This window comes from Pipistrellus hanaki (assembly GCF_964339955.1).
Source record: "Pipistrellus hanaki genome assembly, chromosome: 1".
Classification (NCBI taxonomy): Eukaryota; Metazoa; Chordata; class Mammalia; order Chiroptera; family Vespertilionidae; genus Pipistrellus; species Pipistrellus hanaki.
Genome location: NC_140503.1, coordinates 129,885,793 through 129,909,242, shown reverse-complemented (window position 1 = coordinate 129,909,242; position 23,450 = coordinate 129,885,793). Strand labels below are relative to the sequence as shown.

Sequence of the window (23,450 nt, the reverse complement as noted above, 5' to 3'; positions counted from 1 at the left end):
TTCTTCTTGGCCTCAGTTAATAAATAATTCAGCGGCTTCCTCAAACAGTACCTTCCACTTTACTAAATCTTCTTCCTTGCCCATGGTTCATCCCAGTAACATACTGATCAATGTCACTCCACTAGTTAAATTTCTTTTAAACAAGCAATAGAAATCTTCCCCTTCCTATTCTCCCCTTATCATTATCAGAGTTCATACCTCTAATAACTAGGTTTGCCTAAAAAGAGAAGTTTCGGTTTATTCACATCCTTGTATACCTCCCAAATAATAATTTAGCCTGTTCCGTTCTAACAGTGTACATTGGAGAGAAAGGGCCATCGGGAGTCAGAACTGCTTTGTTTCCCTGCTTTAAATGGACTTTACCTTTGGTTTAATCAATACCTCTAAATTGCTAAATCTGCCAGGTACTGTGCTTATTATCACAAGAATCAAACAGTCAAATACCACTGTAGTTTTCTGCTTCTGGAATGATTAAAGAACATCTACTTACATCTGGATGAAAGATGGGACAACACTATTTATACTCCCAGTAGTGAACTCTCCCAATCGCCTGGTGGCTCTGGGGAGGTTTCCCTTAAACTTCACCATCCTGACCATGGTTCTTATTAGAACCATTCCCTGTACTGCTCTTCCTCACTGCAGGTCTATGGCCTGCTCCACTGACTCACTCCATGGAGAAGTACACCACCTCTCCGAGTTACTTGTCAGTTTTTGCTTATGGTGCATGGTGGCTTGTTCAGGCAAAAGGTATCCACATTTGAAAATTAGAGAAGGCAATAATGGCTCATATATTTTACAGGTTTTGCCTTTACCATAAAGAATGGGGTTTAAGTCACTCTGCCCTACCAAATATTCTAACCTTAGCCCTTTAATTCTTTTTATTTTCTTAGATATTCGCATTCAAAGTGAAGCTGTTGGATAGAAAAAGAACAGTGCCACTCCAAGGCATTGTCAGATTTTTGTTGCCTGGATTATCCAGGTTGACTTTATATTTCATTACATTACTTTTCTTGCCAAACTTGGAAATGTCTCATTCTGTCCTACATTGCCTCTAATTGTTTTACGTGTCATTTTTGTCTTCCCAGCAGGATTACGAATCCTAGAGAGCAGATGGAATGAGTGCCATTGCTGAGTTGAATTGATTTTTTTCCCCCGAGTGGGCTAAAGGAGTAACGAGACCATCTCTTTCTGTTCCTAGAGAATGGGCAGATGTACATCCAGAAAAAGCCAACCATGTACCCGCCCTGGGACAGCACTTTTGATGCCCATATCAACAAAGGAAGAGTAATGCAGATCATTGTGAAAGGCAAAAATGTGGACCTAATATCTGAAACTACTGTTGAGCTCTACTCTCTGGCTGAGAGATGCAGGAAGAACAACGGGAGGACAGAAATATGGGTAAATATCTGAGCTGTGAGCCTTTTTTTAAACTGTATATACTATTAAGTGGTAAGTACCATATTAGCTAAAGACTAGCTCAAAATTTTAATGTCATCCTAAAATTATGACACAGTAGCCTTGTGTAAACAGACTCCCTACCACTTAGTCATTGGTGACTTGATAATGACAATGATCATTACTTGTGGACATATTGTCATATTCAAATCTCTTTGATTCCTGTGCAAGGTGAAGAATGACTCTTAGGCTATGAACAACTGTAATTGATTTATAACTAAAAGTAAGCTCAGAAATATCACAAATGCCCCCTAACTTGGGAGCACAACTGTTGTCTATCAAGATAACACATAAGTATCTTACAGATAAGGTGATAGATAAGTGAGAGTATTGAGCGAAGATTTATTTAATGTTGTGTCTTCTCCATATTTTGCCAATCCCTATAAATTGTTTTAGCTATAATGTACTCACTTTGTACTAAAAATTACATCATACACAATCCATGTTACCACATCAGATTTTTGAAAACTTTTTTAAGTGTTTTGTTAACAAATGTTTAGAAATGTTCAAGGGAAGAATCCTATATAATAAAGAGCTAATATGCTAATTAGTCCAAACAGCAGAACGACAAATCCAGACAACCTCCGGACAAAGCTGGGGCTGCAAGGACCAAGTTCCTTACCCAAATTTCGTGCATTGGGCCATTAGTAAAATATGAAAAGATAAAAAATTCCCAATGAAAATTGCTGGGGCCCATAAAATAGAAGTATTTTTATGCCGTGTTTCCCCGAAAATAAGACATCCTCCGAAAATAAGACCTACTTACAGGTTTCCTTCTGAGTGAAATATAAGGCATCCCCCGAAAATAAGGTCCCCCTAGGCTAAACATGAGAGATTTGGTCCACTGATTCTGAAAGAAATGGAGTCACAAGAAATTCACCAGGAAATTCAGGAATTGGATTGTTATGATGATGTTCCAGAAGATGATGACATGATTGTCATTGAATAAATGAGTAAATTCTTGATACTGTAGGATTCACAATTTGTCTGGTTTGTGTTGACAACTACCGTACTACCGTACCGTATACAGGTAATAAATTTCCTTTATTTTCATTTAACAATAAATGTGTTCCGTATTCTTCTTCATGGAAAAATAAGAATCCCCTGAAAATAAGACCTAGCGCATCTTTGGGAGCAAAAATTAATATAAGACACTGTCTTATTTTCGGGGAAACAGAGTACCAGTGAAAATTTCTTTTAAATAAGATGGAACCCAGAAAATATTATCAAATGTTTATATCATTTACACAGACAGAATCTTACCTTTCTGCTTCTTACTTCCTAAAACTCAGATGTTTAATAATTCCACCCAAAAGATTTTCAAGTCACAGGATTCAAAATAGGAAAAAGAATGATATAAGCCTAAAAACTAGATTTTTGTGTCAGTTTTATATTTTTGATCTCAAAATAATTCAGTACTTATTAGGGAAATGTATTTTTATATAAATATTTTACTAGTGTCACTAAAGTCATCTTTAAAGATAAGCATATGCCAAGATTTTTATTTTTTTTAAATGGCTCCTATGCTTAGATGTGCTCAGATAATTTAGTTCAGCGGTATCTGTTGAGCACTGGGGGGAAGACTCATGAAAACAGAACTCCTCCTAGGTAGCTAGTTAGGCAAGTAGTAATATAATGTAACAGATGTGTACCATAGTCTTGAAAGATTTACATAAACCAGGTAAGTGAGGGGAGAGACTGTAGCTGGGCCTGAAGCAGGGGAGCATTAGGCTAAGGTAGGAGAAAGCAGAAATTAACAAGAGAAAGTCTTCCCCAGTTTTCATCATTTCCCATTTACTTTCTGCTTTCTACCTCATTAAAAAAAAAAAAAAAAATCACCAAATTCCTAATTTTTAAAAGTAACATGCTATTTCATTTCCTTCGCAAATAATGAAAGAATGACTACTTTTTTCATCTTTTTGTTAAGCTTCACTGATAAACAGGTTGCTTTTCTATTTATATCTCAAAGTTGCCTTTCATTGCTTGCCTCAGCTTTTTCTGATTTTATTCTTATCAGACGTTTTACTTTTTTGTTTGTTTGTTTGTTTGTGCAATCTGTTATTATTTAGACCTAACCCTTGGGGACTTTCAGATCCTTACTTAATTAACAACCTTTTTACATTTTCCAGCTTCTTTAAAAAGGCTATTTTTTTTTTTAAATATATTTTATTGATTTTTTTTTTTTTTGCCCCCCACCCTCCCTCCCACACATCCCCTCCCTCCCCAGAGTTTTGTGTCCATTGGTTATACTTATATGCATGTATAAAAGTCCTTCGGTTGATCTATTATCTCCCCCAGATCTTCCTCCCCTCCCCGCTGTAATTTGACAGTCTACTTGTTGATATACTGTCTCTATATCTATCTTTTGGTTCATCAGTTTATAATGCTCTTTGTTATCCACAAATGAGTGAGGTCATGTGGTGTTTCTCTTTCATTGATTGGCTTATTTCACTCAGCATGATGTTCTCCAATTCCATCCAGTTTGCTGCAAATGATGAGAATTCCTTCTTTTTTATGGCAGCATAGTATTCCATTGTGTAGATGTACCATAGTTTTCGGATCCAATCATCTGCTGACGGACACTTAGGCTGTTTCCAAATTCTGGCTATTGTAGATTGTGCTGCTATGAACATAGGGGTGCATATATCCTTTCTGATTGGTGTTTCTAGTTTCTTGGGATATATTCCTAGGAGTGGGATTACTGGGTCAAATGGGAGTTCCATTTTCAGTTTTTTGAGGAAACTCCACACTGTTCTCCACAGTGGTTGCACCAGTCTGCATTCCCACCAGCAGTGCACGAGGGTTCCTTTTTCTCCGCAACCTCGCCAACACTTGTCCTTTGTTGATTTGTTGATGTTGGCCATTCTGACAGGTGTGAGATGGTACCGCATTGTTGTTTTGATTTGCATCTCTTGGACAATTAGTGACTTTGAGCATGTTTTCATGTGCCTTTTGGCCTTCCTTCTGTCTTCTTTTGAAAATGTTCTATTTAGGTCCATTGCCCATTTTTTAATTGGATTATTTATCTTCCTTTTATTTAGTTGTATAAGCTGTTTGTAGATGTTGGAGATTAAACCTTTATCAGTGGTATCATTTGCAAATATGTTCTCCCACACTGTGGGCTTTCTTGTTGTTTTGTTGATGGTTTCTTTTGCTGTAAAAAAGCTTTTTATTTTGATGTAGTCCCATTTGTTTATTTTCTCTTTAGCTTCCATTGCCCTAGGGGTAGTATCAGTGAAGAAGTTCTTTTGGCATACGTCTGAGATTTTGCTGCCTGTGGATGCTTCTAGTATTTTAAAAAGGCTATTTTTTATTGACTTTTATTTATAGTGTTTAAGGGCCAACAGGTTGTTTGGAACTTTGTTTTGGACTTACATTTTCCTAAGGTTCTACTTAAAATTAACTTCTCTATTTTTAGAAAAATATTTTCTCACAGTTGCCTTTCAGTTATGCAAACACCATTATCCAATTTCTAAACACCCCACAGAACTTGCCTCCTGCTTTCCCAAGTTTTTTAGCATTTGTATATACCTACTATTCACTCTCAGAAACATGATGAATTATGACTTTCTGCGGATACTGTTTTGCCAGCAGCTAAGAGGTTTAACTTCCCCCATCACCACTAAGTCCTGCCTATTGATAACTATGGTTACCAATCTCCCCCACTTCATTGTCTCCTGCTCCTCTAGTTCCACTGTTGTGTCCACCTTTATTATATATTCCACAAATCAGAGAACAGCAGTGTATATTCTTGATGTCAAAAGCACTTCTCTTTTCATTAACCTATTTAAGCTTGCAAGAGAATTTAAAGTTGACCAAACAGTACAGACTTATTTTATCATAAAATTCTAATAATAGTGATGCTGTTCCAGAAGTATCACTATATTGTCTTTTCAGAGATCTTTGAAGGATTAGTGACTTGCACAAGGTCACACAGCCAGTAAATTATTTAGCTACAATTAAAATTCAATCCTGGGTTCAACCAGTCCTTTCTTAACTATTCTGTTATTCTAGTTAACTTATAAATGTAATTATTCTTCATATTTTTTTGATATGTTAACAATATAGAGTTATGGTTTAGTGTATTAGCAATAATGGCCAGGTTATGGTGGCTTTGACGTTTTTCCCATAATGTCACATCACTGCATCACTTCTTAAAATGACATTTTGTTCTAATTCCTTCTACATACTAGATCTGAAAAGAGATAAAATGACATATTTCAGAACCATTACTGGGTGTACCACTTAATAATCAGGATATTTTTCAATAGATGGAGTTAAACATATGTTGATAAATATGCAATTTGACATGTATGCTATTTTTTAGCTATAATTCAAATTCAATCCTGGGTTTAACCAGTCCTTTCTTAACTATTCTCAGTTATTCTAGTTATAGAATAAGCTTCAGAACTTCATATGTCACATTTTCTGAAGGTGTTAACATCATAGATATTTTTATGCTTAAAATTTTCAAATATATGCCAAAAAGAGAGCATTTGTGGGAAGTTTTAATTCATTAGTTTATTTTGAAGAAAAGTGCTGCTGAAGGTTATCATATACTTCAAGAAGCTTATGGTGAACATGCTCCATCTCAAAATACTTGTAAATGCTGATTTAAATGCTTTAAAAGTGATGATTTTGATGTGAAAGACAAAGACAAACCAGAGAAGTTTGAAGACCAAAAAAATTACAAGCATCATTGCATGAAGATGCATATCACACTCAAAAACAACTTACAGAAAGATTAAATGTGGCTCAGCAAACAATTTCTGATTATTTACAAGCAATAGGAAGAATTTTAAAGGAAGGAAAATGGGTGCCACATCAACTAAACAAAAGACAAATGGAAAACCGAAAAGTCATCAATAAATGTTGATTCAACGGCACAAAAGCAAGTCTTTTTTGCATTGAATTGTGACTGGCAATGAAAAGTGGATTTATTTTGAGAATCCCAAATGCACAAAATCAAGATATTGCCTAGGAAGTATTAACCCACCTGACATATTCACCAGACCTTGCACCTTCAGAATACCACTTGTTCCGATCGATGGCACACACACATTCTGAGCAGCACTTCAAAACAAAGAAGTGGAAAATTGGGTCTCTGAATGGTCTGCCTCAAAACAAAAAAATTCTATTGGGACTGTATCCACAAATTACCTGAAAATGGGGGAAATGTGTAGCTAGCGATGGACATTACTTTGAATAAAGCACTTTTAATATTTCTCTTGAAATTATTGTGTTTTCTTTGGATTACAAAAGATGCATTATTAATCAGTTAGTAATTAACCCATATTATTAACTGGTTAATAGTTAATCTATATTATTAACCCATGAATAGTTGATCCACATTTTTAACCAGTTGATATTTAACCCACAATATTAACCGGTTAATACGAATTTTGTAATCAAAGAAAACACGGTAATGTCAAGAGAAACATCAAAAGTACTTTATTCAAAGTAATGTCCATCACTAGCTACACATTTCCCCATCTTTCAGATAATTTGTGGGTACCGTTCCAATAGAACTTTTCCTGTTTTGAGGCAGACCATCCAGAGACCCAATTTTCCACTTCTTTCACATTTTGAAATGCTGCTCAGAAAGTGTGTGTCATCTATCTGAACAAGTGGCATTCTGAAGGAGCAATACAACAAAACAGCATACATATCAAATTGCATACATATATATCAACATATGTGTAACTCCATCTATTGTGGAAAAAAATCCTCATGATTAAGTGGTACACCTAGTAATGGTACTGAACTATGTTATTTTATCTCTTCTCAGACCAATTGAATCAAAATTTCCTTTAGATTACCCAGCACTTTCTCAAGGAAAAAGTCTTTCCTTGTGGAACAAAAGGCCACTCCCATCTCCTATCCTGATTAGCCTTGTGCCAGTGTGGAGGCACCTGAAGTAAAGGATTTATCTTTCTTCCCAAAGACCTACTCAATCCCCATGTGAGCTAGTCCCAGGGTCTGTGATTCTTTTGTCATGTTTAAGATCTGAATCACCCCTTACAGCTCTTCAGATAAGCAGCAGTGCAGGCCAAGAAAATCAAATAAAATCTGCTTGGGAATTTTGTTTCTTCCTTATGGAAGTTTTGATCTCCAAATAAAATTAATGAGTTGCTGAGGTGTCTTAATAAAAGAAAGAGTATATGAACAGATGCTATGCTTTATTATAATGTGCATGGGTAAAATGAAAGGGAGTAATGATTAGATTCTGCCATCACCAAACTCACCAGTTATGATATCATTAACCTCAGCACTTGTTTCACATTTTGACTGATATTCCTTTCCTTCTCTCAACCAGTTAGAGCTGAAACCTCAAGGCCGAATGCTAATGAATGCAAGATACTTCTTGGAAATGAGTGGCAAGTAACATTTCTTCTTCCTGTTGGGTGAGGAGGGCATATCAGGACAAAAGGGAAGCCCAAGGAATGTTCTTAAAATTCCCAGGGGTGCTCAGATACTAACTGAAAACACACTCTCTGGGTTAGAGAATTATAAAAATACAAAACATTTACAGCATTAGTTTTTTAATTGTGTGGACACATATGTCCAGTGCTTTTAGTCTGTCTTTATTTTAGTTTAGGAATTTAATGTAAATTCAAAAGCCTGTTTATGTGTCATGATACTGTCTTTGTGTAAATGATATAACAAGCTGTTGCACTATCAGTAGAATACAAAATAAATATGAGACCAATAAATACTTTCCATAACACTAGTAGCAAAACTTTAATGACTTTAAGTTAGTCACCTCAAATCCTTTTAGGAACAAGAAAGGAAAATGCGTGGCTAAAGAGTTTCAGTTCCATGTAGCACACAAACATTGATCACGGAAGTTACATTTACGTTACATTTACGAGTGTGTGGTTGGTGCCTGTGACAGCTTGTCCGTTCCTTCTGTTACATTTATATTCTGTGGTCAAAGTGCTACTTAAACTAATTAAATGCTAATTCTCATAAAATCCTAAACCTCAGAATGTATATGTGAACTTACTGATAATAAACTGATTTGATTATTTTCTAAATTAGTTTACTAACAAGAAACAAGTTTTAGTTTACAGAATTGTAATGCTTTGTGGGGGTTTTACTTCACATGTGCAATTCCTTTGGGTCCAGATTCAAAAAAAATATTATGAGATAACCATGTAAAATGGAACACTCAGCAGATATTTGATGATACTGAGACACCGTTGTTAATTTTTTAGATGTGATGATATTATAGTTATATTTTAAAGGCTCCTTATCTTTAAAATACATACTCAAATATTTATAATAAAACTAGAGGTCTGGTGCATGAAATTGGTGCAGGGGGGTGTGGGGGGATGTCCCTCAGCCCAGCCTCTGCACCCTCACTAATATATATATATTTGTGCGCCAAGCCTCTAAGATACACACACACACACACACACACACACACACACACACACACACATATGGTTAGAATTTCCAAAATAATTCATTTCATCCCATGAATTTAAAAGTAATTTTACACTTTATTTTACTTCATATCATTTCATCTGGACCAAAATAGCAATGAATCAAATCTGACTGACACATATCCTACTACCCAGTCTTGAGTTGTAAATAGATCTCCACACCTATACCAAAGCTTGTGGAAGAAAACAATCACATGACCCTGAATTTAAACCCTCATTCTCCAAGCCTAATTTATTTTTTAATTTAAATTCTTTATTGTTTAAAGTATTACATGAGTCTCCTTTTTCCCCCATTGACCTCTCCCCAGCCACCCCCATCTCCAGCACATGCCCTTACCACCATCACCCATACTGTCTGTGTCCATTGATTATGCTCATATGCATGCATACAAGTCCTTTGGTTGATCTCTTACCCCTTCATCTCCACCCTTTCCCTCATAGGTTGGATAGTCTGTTTGATGCTCCTATGACTCTGGTTCTATTTTTGTTCATCAGTTTATGTTGCTCATTATATTCTACAAATGAGTGTAATCATGTGATATTTATCTTCCTCTGACTCAAGCCTAATTTATTTCCAGCTCAGTTCCAAACACAAGGCCCTCAAAGGCCTAACCTTAAAGTATTAGGCCCCCAACTGTGGAACTCTTTACATGGTCATTGAGGATGCTTTTTATCTGGGAGTCTGGAGTTGCCATAAAACAAATCTGTACTAGTAAACACTGTGGAGAAGACTTTAAACTAAAATTCATTCTGGTACTTGGTGGATTCCTGGAGGAGAGGGCTCCATCTACACAGCACCTCCTTTGTCTATTCAAATGTGTTTCTAGCTGGCCACTATCAGTATCTTAGTAGGGACATTTGCCCCAATTATATTGTCAAGCCTCTGCCACTGCTTAGTCAGAATGGAAGTAATTTAGTTTAAGTATGGTTAATTATTCATATTTACAAAATAGGAGCCCCTTACTCTCCATAAACCTCCATTTTTTGTATTTATAATATGTAGTCCAAGAATCTTTAAATTATTTCAAATTATGATTCTAAAAGTTATAATCATTAAATTCATTATCTTTATTTTAGTAATGATGATTTTTGTTATTTCTTGTTTACTGCATTATTCTCTTACATGCTATACTTTTCATCATGTTGTTGTGTGTTTTCTTTGGGCCTGGGCTTCAGGCTGGGCATTATTGGTATTCTCAAAATTCTACCAAACTTTTGAGAAAATGTCATCTGGAAATTGGCCATTGTAGATGGTGACTTCCTAAAGTACCTTCATCAATATCCAGAGCCCAGGGTGAGCTGAAGAAATGTGAATCTGATGATTTGATGTGGATGACTAGGTTGCATCCAGGACTACCTAGACATTACAAAAAAAAACACACACACACATCTACAGTTATCCATTAATTCCCAGCCTTTCCACATTGACCAATGTAGTCTCTAGCTAGTGTGTTTTATAACTGTAAATATCAGGAACCCAATATAAATAACTTCCCAAGTTTGTTTGCCCTTACACACAAGTCTGGCCAGCTCCTTCCTATCTACTGTACTTTATAATCAGATGTAAAGCATCTTGGGACCTAAAAAAAAAAAAAAGCCATTTCCAAGTGGTATCAGTAACCACATTATTCTCTAGAATTACAGGCAGAAAAGTACCACTTCCTGTCTTTCTGGCTGACTCATCATTGACATATGAATAGGAAAGGTTGTTAAATACCTTGAAAGTTCTGACCTCTGGTTTTAAAAATTGAAAGATGTTAATAACTCAGCACACTCAAAGGATAGTGAAGGATTAAGCCAATAATCCAACCCCACTGTTTCAAATCCTATAATAATATACCCTATGATAAACCTGTATTAAACAATTTTTTAAAAAGGCTTAGTAGTGCACCAATCTCAATAAGTACTGGGGATTTTATTGGTCTCAACACTTGTCTAATTCTTTGTCTATCTCTGTCCCTTCCCCATATCCCCATCCTTCCCCTCCAGTTATGTCAGCTGTATCAGAGAACTTCACTTTGTCCCCTATCCTCTTCTGCAGACACAAAGGACATGAGTGAATTCGAGACTGAAGGCTTCTTTGCTTTGCATCACCGTCGAGGAGCCATCAAACAGGCCAAAGTCCATCATGTCAAGTGCCATGAGTTCACCGCCACCTTTTTCCCACAACCCACGTTTTGCTCCGTCTGCCATGAGTTTGTCTGGTATGGTGTCCTGACCTTTCACTCTTAGCTTTAGGTTATACATTTTGTCACATCCTCTTAACCCTCCAGGCCCAACATACCGTGTTTCCCCAAAAATAAGACATCCTCCGAAAATAAGACCTAGCGCCTGGAAAGATAAGACATCCCCTGAAAATAAGACCTAGCGCAACTTTGGGAGAAAAAATTAATATAAGACACTGTCTTATTTTCAGGGAAACAGGGTACCTCTCCTTAGGGGAGCACGCCAGAATAAATACTACACGATAGTTTTCAATGGCCTCACCTGGATTGAGAAGGTTTAAAGGGTGTGATTCTAGAAAAGATTTCATAATCTGGCTCCTCCTATAGAGCAAGAAAGCCAGCTCCCAAGTACTTTAGTTTCTGGTTAAATGGGAGGCTCCTGTAGTAAGAAGGGAGGGAAAGAGTGGGGCATTGTAAGCACAGCTGGAACTCCCACCACTTTACCCCACCTTGATAACCCATCTGTGCTGGCACTACTATCTACAAAAGGCAACAACTTTCCCATTGGAGCTAACGTGTTTAGATGTTTACAGTGCCCTTTGATGTTTTAACAGCCCTTGAATAGAGATTGGCTCAAGCTTCAGTAGCCACATAGTAAAGGCTATGATAGAGTAGAGATTTAAAACGACTCCTATCTCTGGGTTCAAGCTGCTCACTTCTTAATGGGGTGTTCTTCTCTTTGGACAACTGCAGAATCTTTTCATGCACAACCCCAACTTAACCAGGGTATCCAAGGTCAAATAGACTTTTGGTGGATTTCTATCAACGTGTTTCCATCTATTGACCTGAACCTCCTTCCTTTCCCTAGTGAATGATATTCAGGAATGATACCCAGAAAGATGAAATGAAATTTTCAGATGTCTTTGCTGATCTATATTGAGCATAGATCTATCTTTGCTGATCTATCTTAGTGAGACATGGAAATTTGCAACTAGGAGCCCGTGGTGCATTTTCAGACAGGCATTTTAACCTCTACATGTTTGCTTGGAAAATATACAAATGAGAGGGCAATCAATAGCTCATCATTCATTTTATCATCAGACTTTCAGCAAAGCAGTTTAAAATAAAATAAGAAAAAAACACATGCTAATGCTGTTAGCAAATAATAGACCAGGGCTGCTAATGAGAAAACGGTCTGTGATCGTAGGGAGAAATGAGATCTCATCACCTTTCAGATGTTTGAGGTGCTGCTGTTGGTTTGAATACCCATATAAATCATACTTGTGCTTTATTGCAGGGGTCTGAACAAACAGGGCTACCAGTGTCGACGTAAGTAAGCAGGATTTCTGTTGCATTACCATCATTCTTTTGTAGTTGTTCCTTAACTTCTGAAAATGTTAAGCTGCAACCATTTCTTTTCAGAATGTAATGCAGCAATTCACAAGAAGTGTATCGATAAAGTTATAGCCAAGTGCACAGGATCAGCTATCAATAGCCGAGAAACCATGGTATGTAGTTAGATTTTGCTCTTTGTCTGAAATATGATGACTTTACCCTAACATGAAACTTTACAGCCCAGTAATTCTTCTTAATAATGCCTGAATTTGAATCCTTAAGCTTATTGGTGATCTCCCTAATACCCTTCCCTCTTTAATAATTGTTTCTGAGATCCAAGACTAGGGTATGAATTTTAAAAAGCACAATAAGAATTTTAGAGGCTCTGCCTTTTCCAGAAAAACATAATAGAAAATGGCCAGAAAGCATGATTTTGAACAATTATGGTATATGAGAACAACTCCTATGGTATCTACAGCTAGAAATGACAAAGAGCAGAGGCAAATGAAAATAAGTACAGATATAAGCATTTACAAGAGGTGATAATAGATGTATAATTCTCATATTAAGAGGCAAATATTTCTTTCTGAATGAACTTTGAGGTATATAGTTTGAGGACAAGTTAGATTTTACTCCATAGGGAAGGGAAGCTGAGCTAGAAAGTCAAGCAGCCTTCCTTCTCCCACCCTTTCCTTCTTTGTTTGACAAATATTTATTGGGTGTCTAGTACATGGAAGGTACACTGCTCTGCACAGTATACAGCAGAGCACAAAACAGATGTAGTCCTGCCTTTTTGAACTTTACCATAAATCTGGAGAAAGAGATCGTTAACAAATGACTATGTATATTTTTCATTTATATTAGATACTATGAAAATAGCCAACAAGGTGTAATGATGAAAAACAACTGAGTGGCCCACTTAGACTGAAGGCCAGGGACTCTCCTAAGGGAGGGGGTACTTAACCTGAGAGCTGAAGGGTGAAAGGAGGCAGCTGTGTGAACAGTGGGGGGAAGGAGCCCCCGACAGACTGAAAGGCCCCATGAGCAGAAAGAATCAGCATGTTCTAGAAACTAAAATGAGACCATGTGACTAGAATAAGGGCAAAAATTGAATATGATTCCTCAATCAGGCAGGGATCTTCAGATCCTGGAAAAGAGGTTGGATTTTTTTAAAAATATATTTCTATTGATTTCAGGGAGAGAAAGAGATAGAAACATCAATGGTGAGAGAGAATCATTGATCGGCTGCTTCCTACACACCTCACACGGGATCAAGCTTGCAACCCAGGCATGTGCCCTGACAGGAATCAAACCATGACCTCCTTGTTTATAGATTGATGCTCAACCACTGAGCCATGCCAATGGGATGGTTGAGTATTTCATTTTGTTTTTTTTGTTTGTTTGTTTTTTGTGGGTTTGTTTTTTGGGAGTTTTTGTTTGTTTGTTTGTTTTGTTTGTGTGGGGTTTTTGTTTTGTTTTGTTTTTGCAATGGAAAGTCCATTGCAATGACTGCTATAGGGGAAACAGTGGATTGAGATATGAAAGTAAAAATCTGGGAGCATGGGGTCCTACCAGGACAGAAGTGTGGTAACAGTAGAAATGGAGCAAAATAAGCATATTTTTGGGTGATTTCAATATTCCAAATGACTCTAATGCTAATGGACAAGATGTAGAGAATGAAAGAGATGGGTGATAAATGATTTTCTATCTTGAGCAGTGGGGTAGATAGCAGAATTATGAGAATGTGAATAAGACTGGAAGCAGAGATCTAGAGGGAAAAATTAATATTTCCATTTTAGATAATCTGAGATGCCTAAGGACACCCAAGTGAAGTTATCAAATAGACAATTTTATAAGCTTAGAATTCATATGAGCCAATTGAATAAATCTATAAATTTGGAAATGACTATCATTGGGATAGAATTTGAAGCTGTCCAAGAGATGACCTAGTGAGAGAGGATAGGAGGAAGGGAGTATAAGCTCAACTGACCCCAAAGGAATCTAAAATTAGTTGTAGCTAGAAAGAAGGAGCTTGGGATAGAGATGAGAACAAAGGTTTAGAGAAGGTTCTTTGTATATTAAGAGTGTATGAAAGGGTTGGTTAAATTCAGTGCAGTTGAGATAATGAGAAAAGTGAGGGCCATGTGAAGATCTTTTGAGCCCTTGATCAGAGAAATTCAGAAGATTTATAGAGGCCAGCACTGGAAGATGATAATATGGAAACAACCTATGCATTAATGTTATCGTGAAGATTAACTGTAAAAGAGGTCATTGAAGTAGAGCAGTAGCTAGAAGGAGGTGAGACACAAGAGGTTTAAATACTCCCATAGCTAGTAGGTGATGACACATGAATGAAGTTGGAGAGAGGGATGACCAAAGCACTCAGTCTTGGCAAGAGGGGAAGAGGTCCAAAGCACATGTGGAGATGGGTCTCCGGTGGATGAATGATCATTTCATCAATTGTAGGAGAGGAGGAGAAGTTGGTTGCAGATACAGTTAGGTTTGCAGATTTGAGGGCAAGTAGTTCTGTTAGACAATTTATACCTTCGAAGAAGTCTGAGGGTTGAGAGAAGGAAGGCAATGACTGGCTTTGAGGAAAAAAATATCTGTGAAATGATTATTTTGAGATAGGAAAGCAATGGTTTAGAGAAAAGCAGTAGGATTGCCAAGCATAGTTGAAAGTCCCTTTGGATTTGAGGGTGTCAACCTGCCCAGGTATGTGATTTTCTCCAGCAAAGGGGCAGGAAAAGAGAAAGCAAATTGATTTAGGTCAGGGGTCTTCAAACTACGGCCTGCAGGCCACATGCAGCCCCCAGGGGAGTCTGATCCTGCCCGCCAGGTTTTTTGGGCAGTGAGCGCAGCCAAGGTGTTACAGTAGGAATTAGTAGTTCATATAGTCCGGCCCTCCAGCTCTCTGAGGGACCGTGATCTGGCCCCCACTTTAAAAAGTTTGAGGACCCCTGATTTAGGTTTTCCAGAATAGAATTACTTTTAAAATTTAGACGGGGGAATAATCTCATATTAAAGTGACTCTGCTAAGGCTCTAAGAGATTAATTTGTCTATAGTCAATCACCTTTAAGGGACAAAGCTGGGGCTAAAATTTAGATCTCAATCTCCCAGAACAATGTTTTTGTTTGCTTAAATCAAATTGCCACCTCCCAACCCACCCTCCTGCTCCCGTTACTTGATACCTCAGCTTTCTTGAAAAATCTCAGATTGTAAGCATGGCTGTTCACCTCAAAGGCTAATGTACAATAGAAATAGAATGAGAGCCACAGTATAATTTTAATAAATTTTCAAGTAGCCACATTAAATGAAGTAAAAAGCAACAGGTGAAATTACTCTTAACACTATATTTTTATTTAACCCAATCAACCCAAATATTATCATTTCAATGTATAATCAGTATAAAAATTAGAGTATTTTACTCTTATAGCACATCTTTTCACCACCTTGCAAATATTCACTTGGCCCTTGTGGCTAAGTGACTGTCATGCTGCAAAATATAAATCTACAATCTTTCCCCAACGAACCTTGAGCCATTTGGGCAGCTCATGAATTAAAGTGGAAGCTTCTAGCCTGGACCTTGATGTTAATTGTTCATATTTACACGAAAATGCTTATACAAAGTCAGTTTTTAAAGTTGTTTTTTCTTGATTGAAAATGAATAAAGTAAGTGCTGGGGAACTTTTAAGCAATTCTAAACAGCCATTATAAAGACCCAGTGCTGACCAGCAGCCAAAACAGGAACATTAGCTACATCGCTTTAATAAATAAGGCTTCGTTGCTGTGCATGTTTCCAAATGAATTGTTTAATTAAAAACTGAGGCAGAGATTATAAGTCTTAAGTACATAAAACTTTTCATACTGTACAAGAATATTGGTATTCTTGCCAGAATTCAAACTGCCTGATTTTGTTGTTGTTGTTGTTGTTGTTGTTGTTCATGGATGTTTGATTAAAGGAGAGGATTAAAACTCTGGAAAACGGCGGGGGGGGGGGCGGAAATCTGCAATATCTTTACCACCAGCATCCCTTTCTCATCTCCCCTCTCCCCGTTCCCTAAATCATGTTTGTTTTGAAAGAGAGAAGAGTAATAGTGAAAGAGGACAGGCTCTCAAATTGATGGCCAGGCTATAGCTATCCCAGCTCACTTGGCTATGTGACCTAGACAAGTGTCTTACCCTCTCTGTGCTTCATCACCTCATCTGTCAAGTGAGAATACTAACAGAGGCTACTTCAAATGGGATATTTTGAGGATGACATGAGATATCACCTGTAAAAGATAATGCACATGCGATATGTGTCCACAGCACTTAGTGGAACCATCAGCTGCCTCTGGCCTCCTCTGTTTATGTATAAAAGGTGTGAAGTACTTCACACTTCAGGCTCTCATACTAATAAGCCAATGGCAGCGCTGCCTCTAGAGGGGTCATTATATATAACATCTTCCAAAGGTGAAAGCCCTGCTTCTGGGTTGAAAGAGAAAAGGAAATATTTATATTAAAATAGGAAGGGAAGTGCAAAGTTTACTTAGCTCCTATCTAAATAAATAGCCTGAGTCCCCTCTTCCTGAAATGTTAGCCTGACTGTGGAATACCTCAGACTGCAGCTGTCTGCGGGTTACTTGATAGGGGTATATCGCGTGCTTGCCCCTCACCCCGAAAGAGCTAACGGCTGGCTGAGTTGTTTGAATATGACTATAAAACTTGACAAGTAAAAATCGTTCCTATGTTTTTTATTATTCTGCTAGTTATGCTAAAGTATCTGCTAAGATATAAAAAGCTGGGAACCCAGGGTCACCTACTGTCATGCGATCTCTCTTCTTTCAGTTCCACAAGGAGAGGTTCAAAATTGACATGCCACATAGATTTAAAGTTTACAATTACAAAAGCCCAACGTTCTGTGAGCACTGTGGAACCCTGCTGTGGGGCCTGGCCAGGCAAGGGCTGAAGTGTGACGGTGAGTCTTGTGGGAAATGCGTGTGGGCCCAGACAGAACACCTCTGGGAGGTGGACTCCCAACTTCAGTGAAGAATGAGAGGGAGGGAGGAGGGATGGAGCGCTGACCTCTCCAAACTGCCTGGAGGAGCCTGTGATCATGAATTAGAAAGGCCTGAAACCATAAGCCACTGCTCATCTTTCTTTTATACCACATACACACACCCTAATGCTTGTAAGTACAGAATCACTCAGGTTAAATACCAAGGCTCCTGGTCCATTGCCTTCTGTAGGCCTCGTCCTGGGGAGAAATGAAGAAGATAGCATTTCTTCTCTGACCACTTTCTTCTCCCTGGCCTGGTGTCTCTCTGGGCCAGGCCCCTAACTCTGGCAGCTCCTGCCGTGCCCCTGCCACCCTCCTTAGTATCACCCAGTGAGATTCTTCCTGTGGCCCCGTCAAGGAGCAAGCCCGGCGCGTCTGCTTGGCCGATGGAAGGTCCTGCACAGAAGAATTTCCTGACTTAAGCTGGATGGAGAGTCTATCACTCAAAATGCACAGGGAGAGGCCAAGCGCAGCTCTGACTCCGACCTTTCCCCGCAGGCCGCCAGTACAGCAGAGCCAGAGAGCCAGCAGCCTCCCTGGTCAAGTTATTCAGACTGATCCCGAGAAAAAGCCAACAGGGCTTTCCTGCTCTAAAACTCCAAGTTGCCAAGGCAATAACCTTTAGAAGCTGAGATGCTGTTGCATCAAGATCAGGGGGCAGAGAGGAAAACATTGCACCGAAGATGACAAAGCACTTCTTCCTTTGGAGTGGGGGTGAGAGTGGGGATGGGGCCCAGGTATTCAAAAAGGAGGGCTCAGGCTGCAGCAGGGACCTTTCTGCTCTGAATTATTAAATAGAGAAGCCACTGTTCTGAGCAGCCCAACTTTTATGTCACTAACCAATGCCTGTCTGATCTCTTAAGCGACAGAGGGGCGGACCTGTGGTTAAAGATCACTGTCAGCAACCTCCCGCTTCCTCATCACAGTTGTGTTCACGTGTCTGGGGAGCCTGCAGTGACATTTTAAAGGGAGGCAGGAGGGGCTGGGTTTTTAAATCATTACCGAAGGCAAGACCAGCTTATAGTCAAAATTCACCTGAACAGTCCCTCCATAGCCCACAAGTGCTGTGACACACTCTTTTCTCCGTGCCTGTCCAAGAGGCCTGGGAGGGCCTGGCACTGTACGGAATACCGTCACAAGCTCACAGGCAAGAAGTAATTGGTTGCCCTAAATGTACACACAGCACAGGAACCATCACAGCCCCATCCGAAGTCTTCCTGTTCTCATGTGGGTATCACAGTTGACATTTCCTCTCCCTGGAGCCCGGCACCCCCCACCCCCACCCAGGCCAGGCAGGGTGGTTATGCTCTGAGCTTAGAACTCCCACGAGGATTCTTGGCATTATTTCACGGCTCACACGCCTGCTTTGTTCTGTCCTTTTCTAACGTTCTTTCTCTTCCATTCCACTCTCTTCCTCACTCTCCCATCTCCTGCACTTCAAGCAGCCTCCTCCCTCCTTTCTCTGGTCCCCTCTCCTCTCCCAATATCTCCTTTCCCTCTCCTCCCCCATATGTGTCCCCTATTCTTGCTACCAACACCCCAAAGTTCCTCACCTCCTCATGTCATCCTCTTTGTCACCTCCCACCCTCTTCCCTACATCCCTTTTTCCCTGGTCCTTTGCTGCACACGCTCTTTATCTTGCTTTCTCATAAGCCACCTTCCTAAGTAGGGCCTCCCTTCACCCTGGTCTGTCTGCTTTCTTGCTCCGCTACACTTCCCATGAAAATAGCCATCAAAAGGGACTGTTTGCACTCACAGAGATGGACTCCTCACCTACGAGGTTAGTAACAAAGATTTATGGCATTGTCATAGTGGGAATGAGGCCTTTCTTTACAACCACACATCAGAGACAAGCTTAGATCTAGCCACAATTTTAAGGAGCAAAGGAAAACTCCCAACCCCTGGTGCTAAATCCACATTGCCTGCCTCCCTGTACTAAGGATGCAGAATTCAGAAGGGCATCCAGCCTTTGCAAACAGCATCTTTAGTAAACATTCCACTTTAAGTGGATTTTATGACTAGATCTACTCATTTATACCGGGGCAGCTTTACACTTACATAATAAATGCTGTTTTATTATGAACTATCTGAGGAAGAGGGGGCTAGTTAAAACTAAAGATGAAGGTGGCTAAAATTTCAACTAAATATTTCTATATATATTTCATTGTAATATACAATGAAGGTGAAAGAAAAGTTATATCTAATGAGTGCCTATTTGATGCCAATCATGGTGCCGTTTGTGGTGGAGGGGGGGGGGGGGATTTGCACCCAAATGGGCTAATAATAAGCAGATAAGATTAAAATTGGGGTGTTGGGGTTTGTTTGTTTTTTAGCTCCTCCTGCCTAATTCCATTTTAACAATCTCTATTAATATATTGTTATAGAATTCAGTTGAACTTGAGATCAGAGTTCTTTTAGCTGGGATTTGGAAACCTTTGTGAATTTTTTTTTTTCATTGCAGCAGTGATGTTTCACAAGCAGAATTTTAATTTTCTAAAACTAATGACACGAGATAATAGTTGTCTTCGCAAAGACACACAGGCGTGCACATCCCCCAAACCAAGGAGGCTCACATGACCACAGAAAGTGTAGGCAGACCTTTATCAGGCTGTTTCTAGGACTATTCATCAAAAAAAAACTCCTGCAGAATCGTGGCTTTAAGAGCTAGAAGCCTATGTAAATGGTTTAGCCCAACTCTCCCATATGCTGGGAAAGTGGTCTCAGCCACTTTCCCTCCTCCCATCCCCAGTCCTAAGCCCACACACAGACCACCCGCCACCATCTCCATTTCAGCCCTGCAGACTGGGCTGAACCCCGGTGGGCAGAGAAGCCCTTTGCAGCCTGTGTGGGGAAAGGGAGGCTTGGGCTGTGGTGTAGGGAGAGGGTGTAGGGTTAGCATGAACAAACTTCAACTCCAGCATTGCACATTTCCACCAGTGAGAGCCAACGTCAGTCTTTTTCTCTCAGCAATGGCACAGTCTAAATGCATATGGACAGCAGACCACTGCCCCTATCAACACAGCTCTGTCCCATCTTTAGTGGGGCTCACTTCCCAGAATCACACAGGAGCATCTGGTCTGTGTGTGTCTGTTTCAGTAAGGGGAGCCTAGTGGCATCATAAAAGCACTGTCCAAATGTATTTGTATTCAGTGTCTCCTGCTGTGAAGACGGCATGGGGGCTGCCAGTTGTTCCTTCACCACAGGTGTACCCAAAGAAGGTCATGTGCAAAGGTCATGGCCGTTGGTTCTGTTGCTCTGGTTCATGTGTCACTGTCCCCCTCTAGCATGTGGCATGAACGTGCATCACCGATGCCAGACAAAGGTGGCCAACCTCTGTGGCATAAACCAGAAGCTAATGGCCGAAGCACTGGCAATGATTGAGAGCACCCAACAGGTATGTGACAAGTTCCTGCAGTTTCAACTCAGCAGGGACTACTCCAGCCCCTTTGCTCATTGATCTTTAGCAACTGTGTGGGACAACATGGCATCTATTTCTGAGCACTTGTTTCTCCCCTTTCATCTTCATGCCCATACTTTGGGATATTTATGTAATGCATTTGTAAGATCTTAAATGTGTAGAATGAGCAAGGACAGAAACAAACTCATTAAAATCATTGAGGATTCATTGCCAGCTTTATACCCATTAGGATTGATTAATAGCCTGAGGCAAAACGCTGATATGCTAGAATCAACCCTAGAATGCCCTCAGAAACCCTAGTCCAGGGCAACTTTTGCCTTGCCATATACTAGCATGCTTAATTTGCATATCAAGAACAAAACCTCCTTAGGACTTGGCAATGCTGTTTTTCTACCCCTTGCCCTTCGATTGGATAGCACGGGAGAAACCAATTAATTAGGTCCAGAAAAGTATGAAGGAAGTGAATATGCTCTGCTGCTGCATAAAATCCAGTAGACTCGCACAGGATATAGAATCCAAAAAAGAGTGCTTAGGGAAAGAGCTTTAATTACCTTATGCTTTTAGGAATCTAAATGGCTTTTGTCCCAAGGACAGGCTGAGCTGTCTATCAGTGATGTGTGGTTTAACTCTTTGTTTGTAATCTAGGCTCGCTGCTTAAGAGATACTGAACACATCTACAGAGAAGGTCCAGTTGAAATTGGTCCCCCAAGCTCCATAAAAGATGAAGCAAGGCTGCCCTATGTACTGGCATCAGGGAAACGAGGTAGCTATCTTGATCCCCACAGAATCAATGTCAGTAATTTATCTCGATTAACCTTAACCTGAGTCCTCTTTATATAAATGCTCCATATACCTGGTCTGATAGATGATTCTTTTCTATCTCAATATTACAGACATAGCCAACAACTAAGATGCTCCTACTTCTTAGAAGTGAAACTAAAACATGCCCCATTAGGAAACCCTTTTAAGACAGTGGGAGGCTTGGGGGAAGGAGGGAGAAAATGGAGTAAGTCTGGAGAAAACGACTGTAAGTTTTTCCTTAGAATTTTAGAATGTCAGTTACTTCCTATCACTGTTAAATGGTTTTATAGAAATAGATCCACAGTAAAGCTCAGTGGTGGGGATACCACAGAAGACCATCTTATTCTGCACCTTCACAGACTATTCTGTGATGTTGAAGAGAAGAAAGGAGAATAGCAGTGCCCAAAGTCCTTCACATTTATGACATGACAGAAGTTATCCAGCCTTCTGTTTGAAGATCAATCATGTGAGCATATGACCACCTGACTCTGAACCTGAATAGTTTCAACATACATTACAAAATACTTACTTTCCCTGGATTTAGGGAGAATATGGAAGATAAACTTATAGATTAAAAAATTAATGTCATTATTCCAACCACAAGCAAAGAAATGATAATTATGTGATGTGCTAGTGGTACTACCGCTATAATAGCAATCGTATCACAATACGAAAATGTATCAAATCAACATATTGTACATCTTAACACAGTGTGAGATATCAAATATTTTCAATAAAAAAGAAAATAAAAATTATATTTGGGAGAGGAAGAAAGATTCCAAAAATGTTTTTCTACACCTCCTCTGGCATGGGGTAAGGAATAAATCGACTTAAAATTTTTTGAAAGAAAGTTTGGATCAGGCAGAGAAGTAAGCCAGGCCTTAGAGATGATCAAAAGAGGTGGCGTGTTGACTTGAAGACTGTGACAAATGATGCAATTCAGTCTGCTATCCATTTTCTCTTCCCTCCCCTGGTAAGTCATAGAAATTGATGCCACTGTTCTTGTGAGCCACAAAGCAATTGAGAACCATTTTTCCTTGCATTTGGTTAAGATCTCTCTATTTGTCCATGATTTGACATTTACTAAAAGTGCTCGTTTGGGTTGCATAAATGGCCTTTTGCTGATTGGAATGTTTCTCAACTTGAAAAATTTCCCAATCTCTTGGATAAACAGACCCAGTTCATGCCCCAGAGCCAGGCTCACAGGCAGGAGGTGCCACCAGGCACAGCAAAAACCCCTTTCAGCATTATTGCAGGTGGATCCTAGAATGGGAAATTGGAAAAGAATGTGTGTTCTCCAAGTAGCTAGAATAACGCTCTAATGTTCTTTGTTTCCTTTTAACCACTGGTTGCCATTCTTAGAGCCTCAGGGAATCTCCTGGGAGTCTCCCTTGGATGAGATGGAGAAAATGAGCCATCATCCAGAACCTGAGCCGAACATAGAAAGACCATCTCTTCATATGAAGTTAAAAATCGAGGATTTTGTCTTGCATAAAATGTTGGGGAAAGGAAGTTTTGGCAAGGTATGGTATCATACTACGGAATCCCATAGACTAATGCCCAAAAATCAAAGAGTAAAGCTCCAGGTTAGGAGAACTAAGCTCTTGGGGTCAGAACTATGAGTGGGTATGCAGAGAGTACATTCCTGAGCATTCTGTGACAGGTAGAGATGTTGGAACAAATGGGGGTCTAGGGCCTCTAGTGAAATCAGCCTTTGCCTCCTTGAGTGTATCCAAGCCATTTTGCTTTGAAGGTGGACATCCCCAGCTTACGAATTTGTCATCTC

General features: G+C 39.3%; 1 protein-coding gene across 1 annotated transcript in view; it reads left to right on the top strand.

Moving 5' to 3' along the window:
- Positions 1-23,450, top strand: part of PRKCQ (protein kinase C theta) — a 127,925-nt gene that overhangs the window by 58,790 nt on the left and 45,685 nt on the right. The window contains exons 3-11 of the mRNA XM_084868385.1: positions 1,199-1,398; positions 7,772-7,832; positions 10,945-11,107; positions 12,366-12,397; positions 12,491-12,576; positions 17,235-17,364; positions 20,730-20,839; positions 21,509-21,626; positions 23,027-23,187. Coding sequence (XP_084724511.1) covers positions 1,199-1,398; positions 7,772-7,832; positions 10,945-11,107; positions 12,366-12,397; positions 12,491-12,576; positions 17,235-17,364; positions 20,730-20,839; positions 21,509-21,626; positions 23,027-23,187 — 1,061 coding nt within the window. The remainder of the gene's footprint in view (positions 1-1,198; positions 1,399-7,771; positions 7,833-10,944; positions 11,108-12,365; positions 12,398-12,490; positions 12,577-17,234; positions 17,365-20,729; positions 20,840-21,508; positions 21,627-23,026; positions 23,188-23,450) is intronic.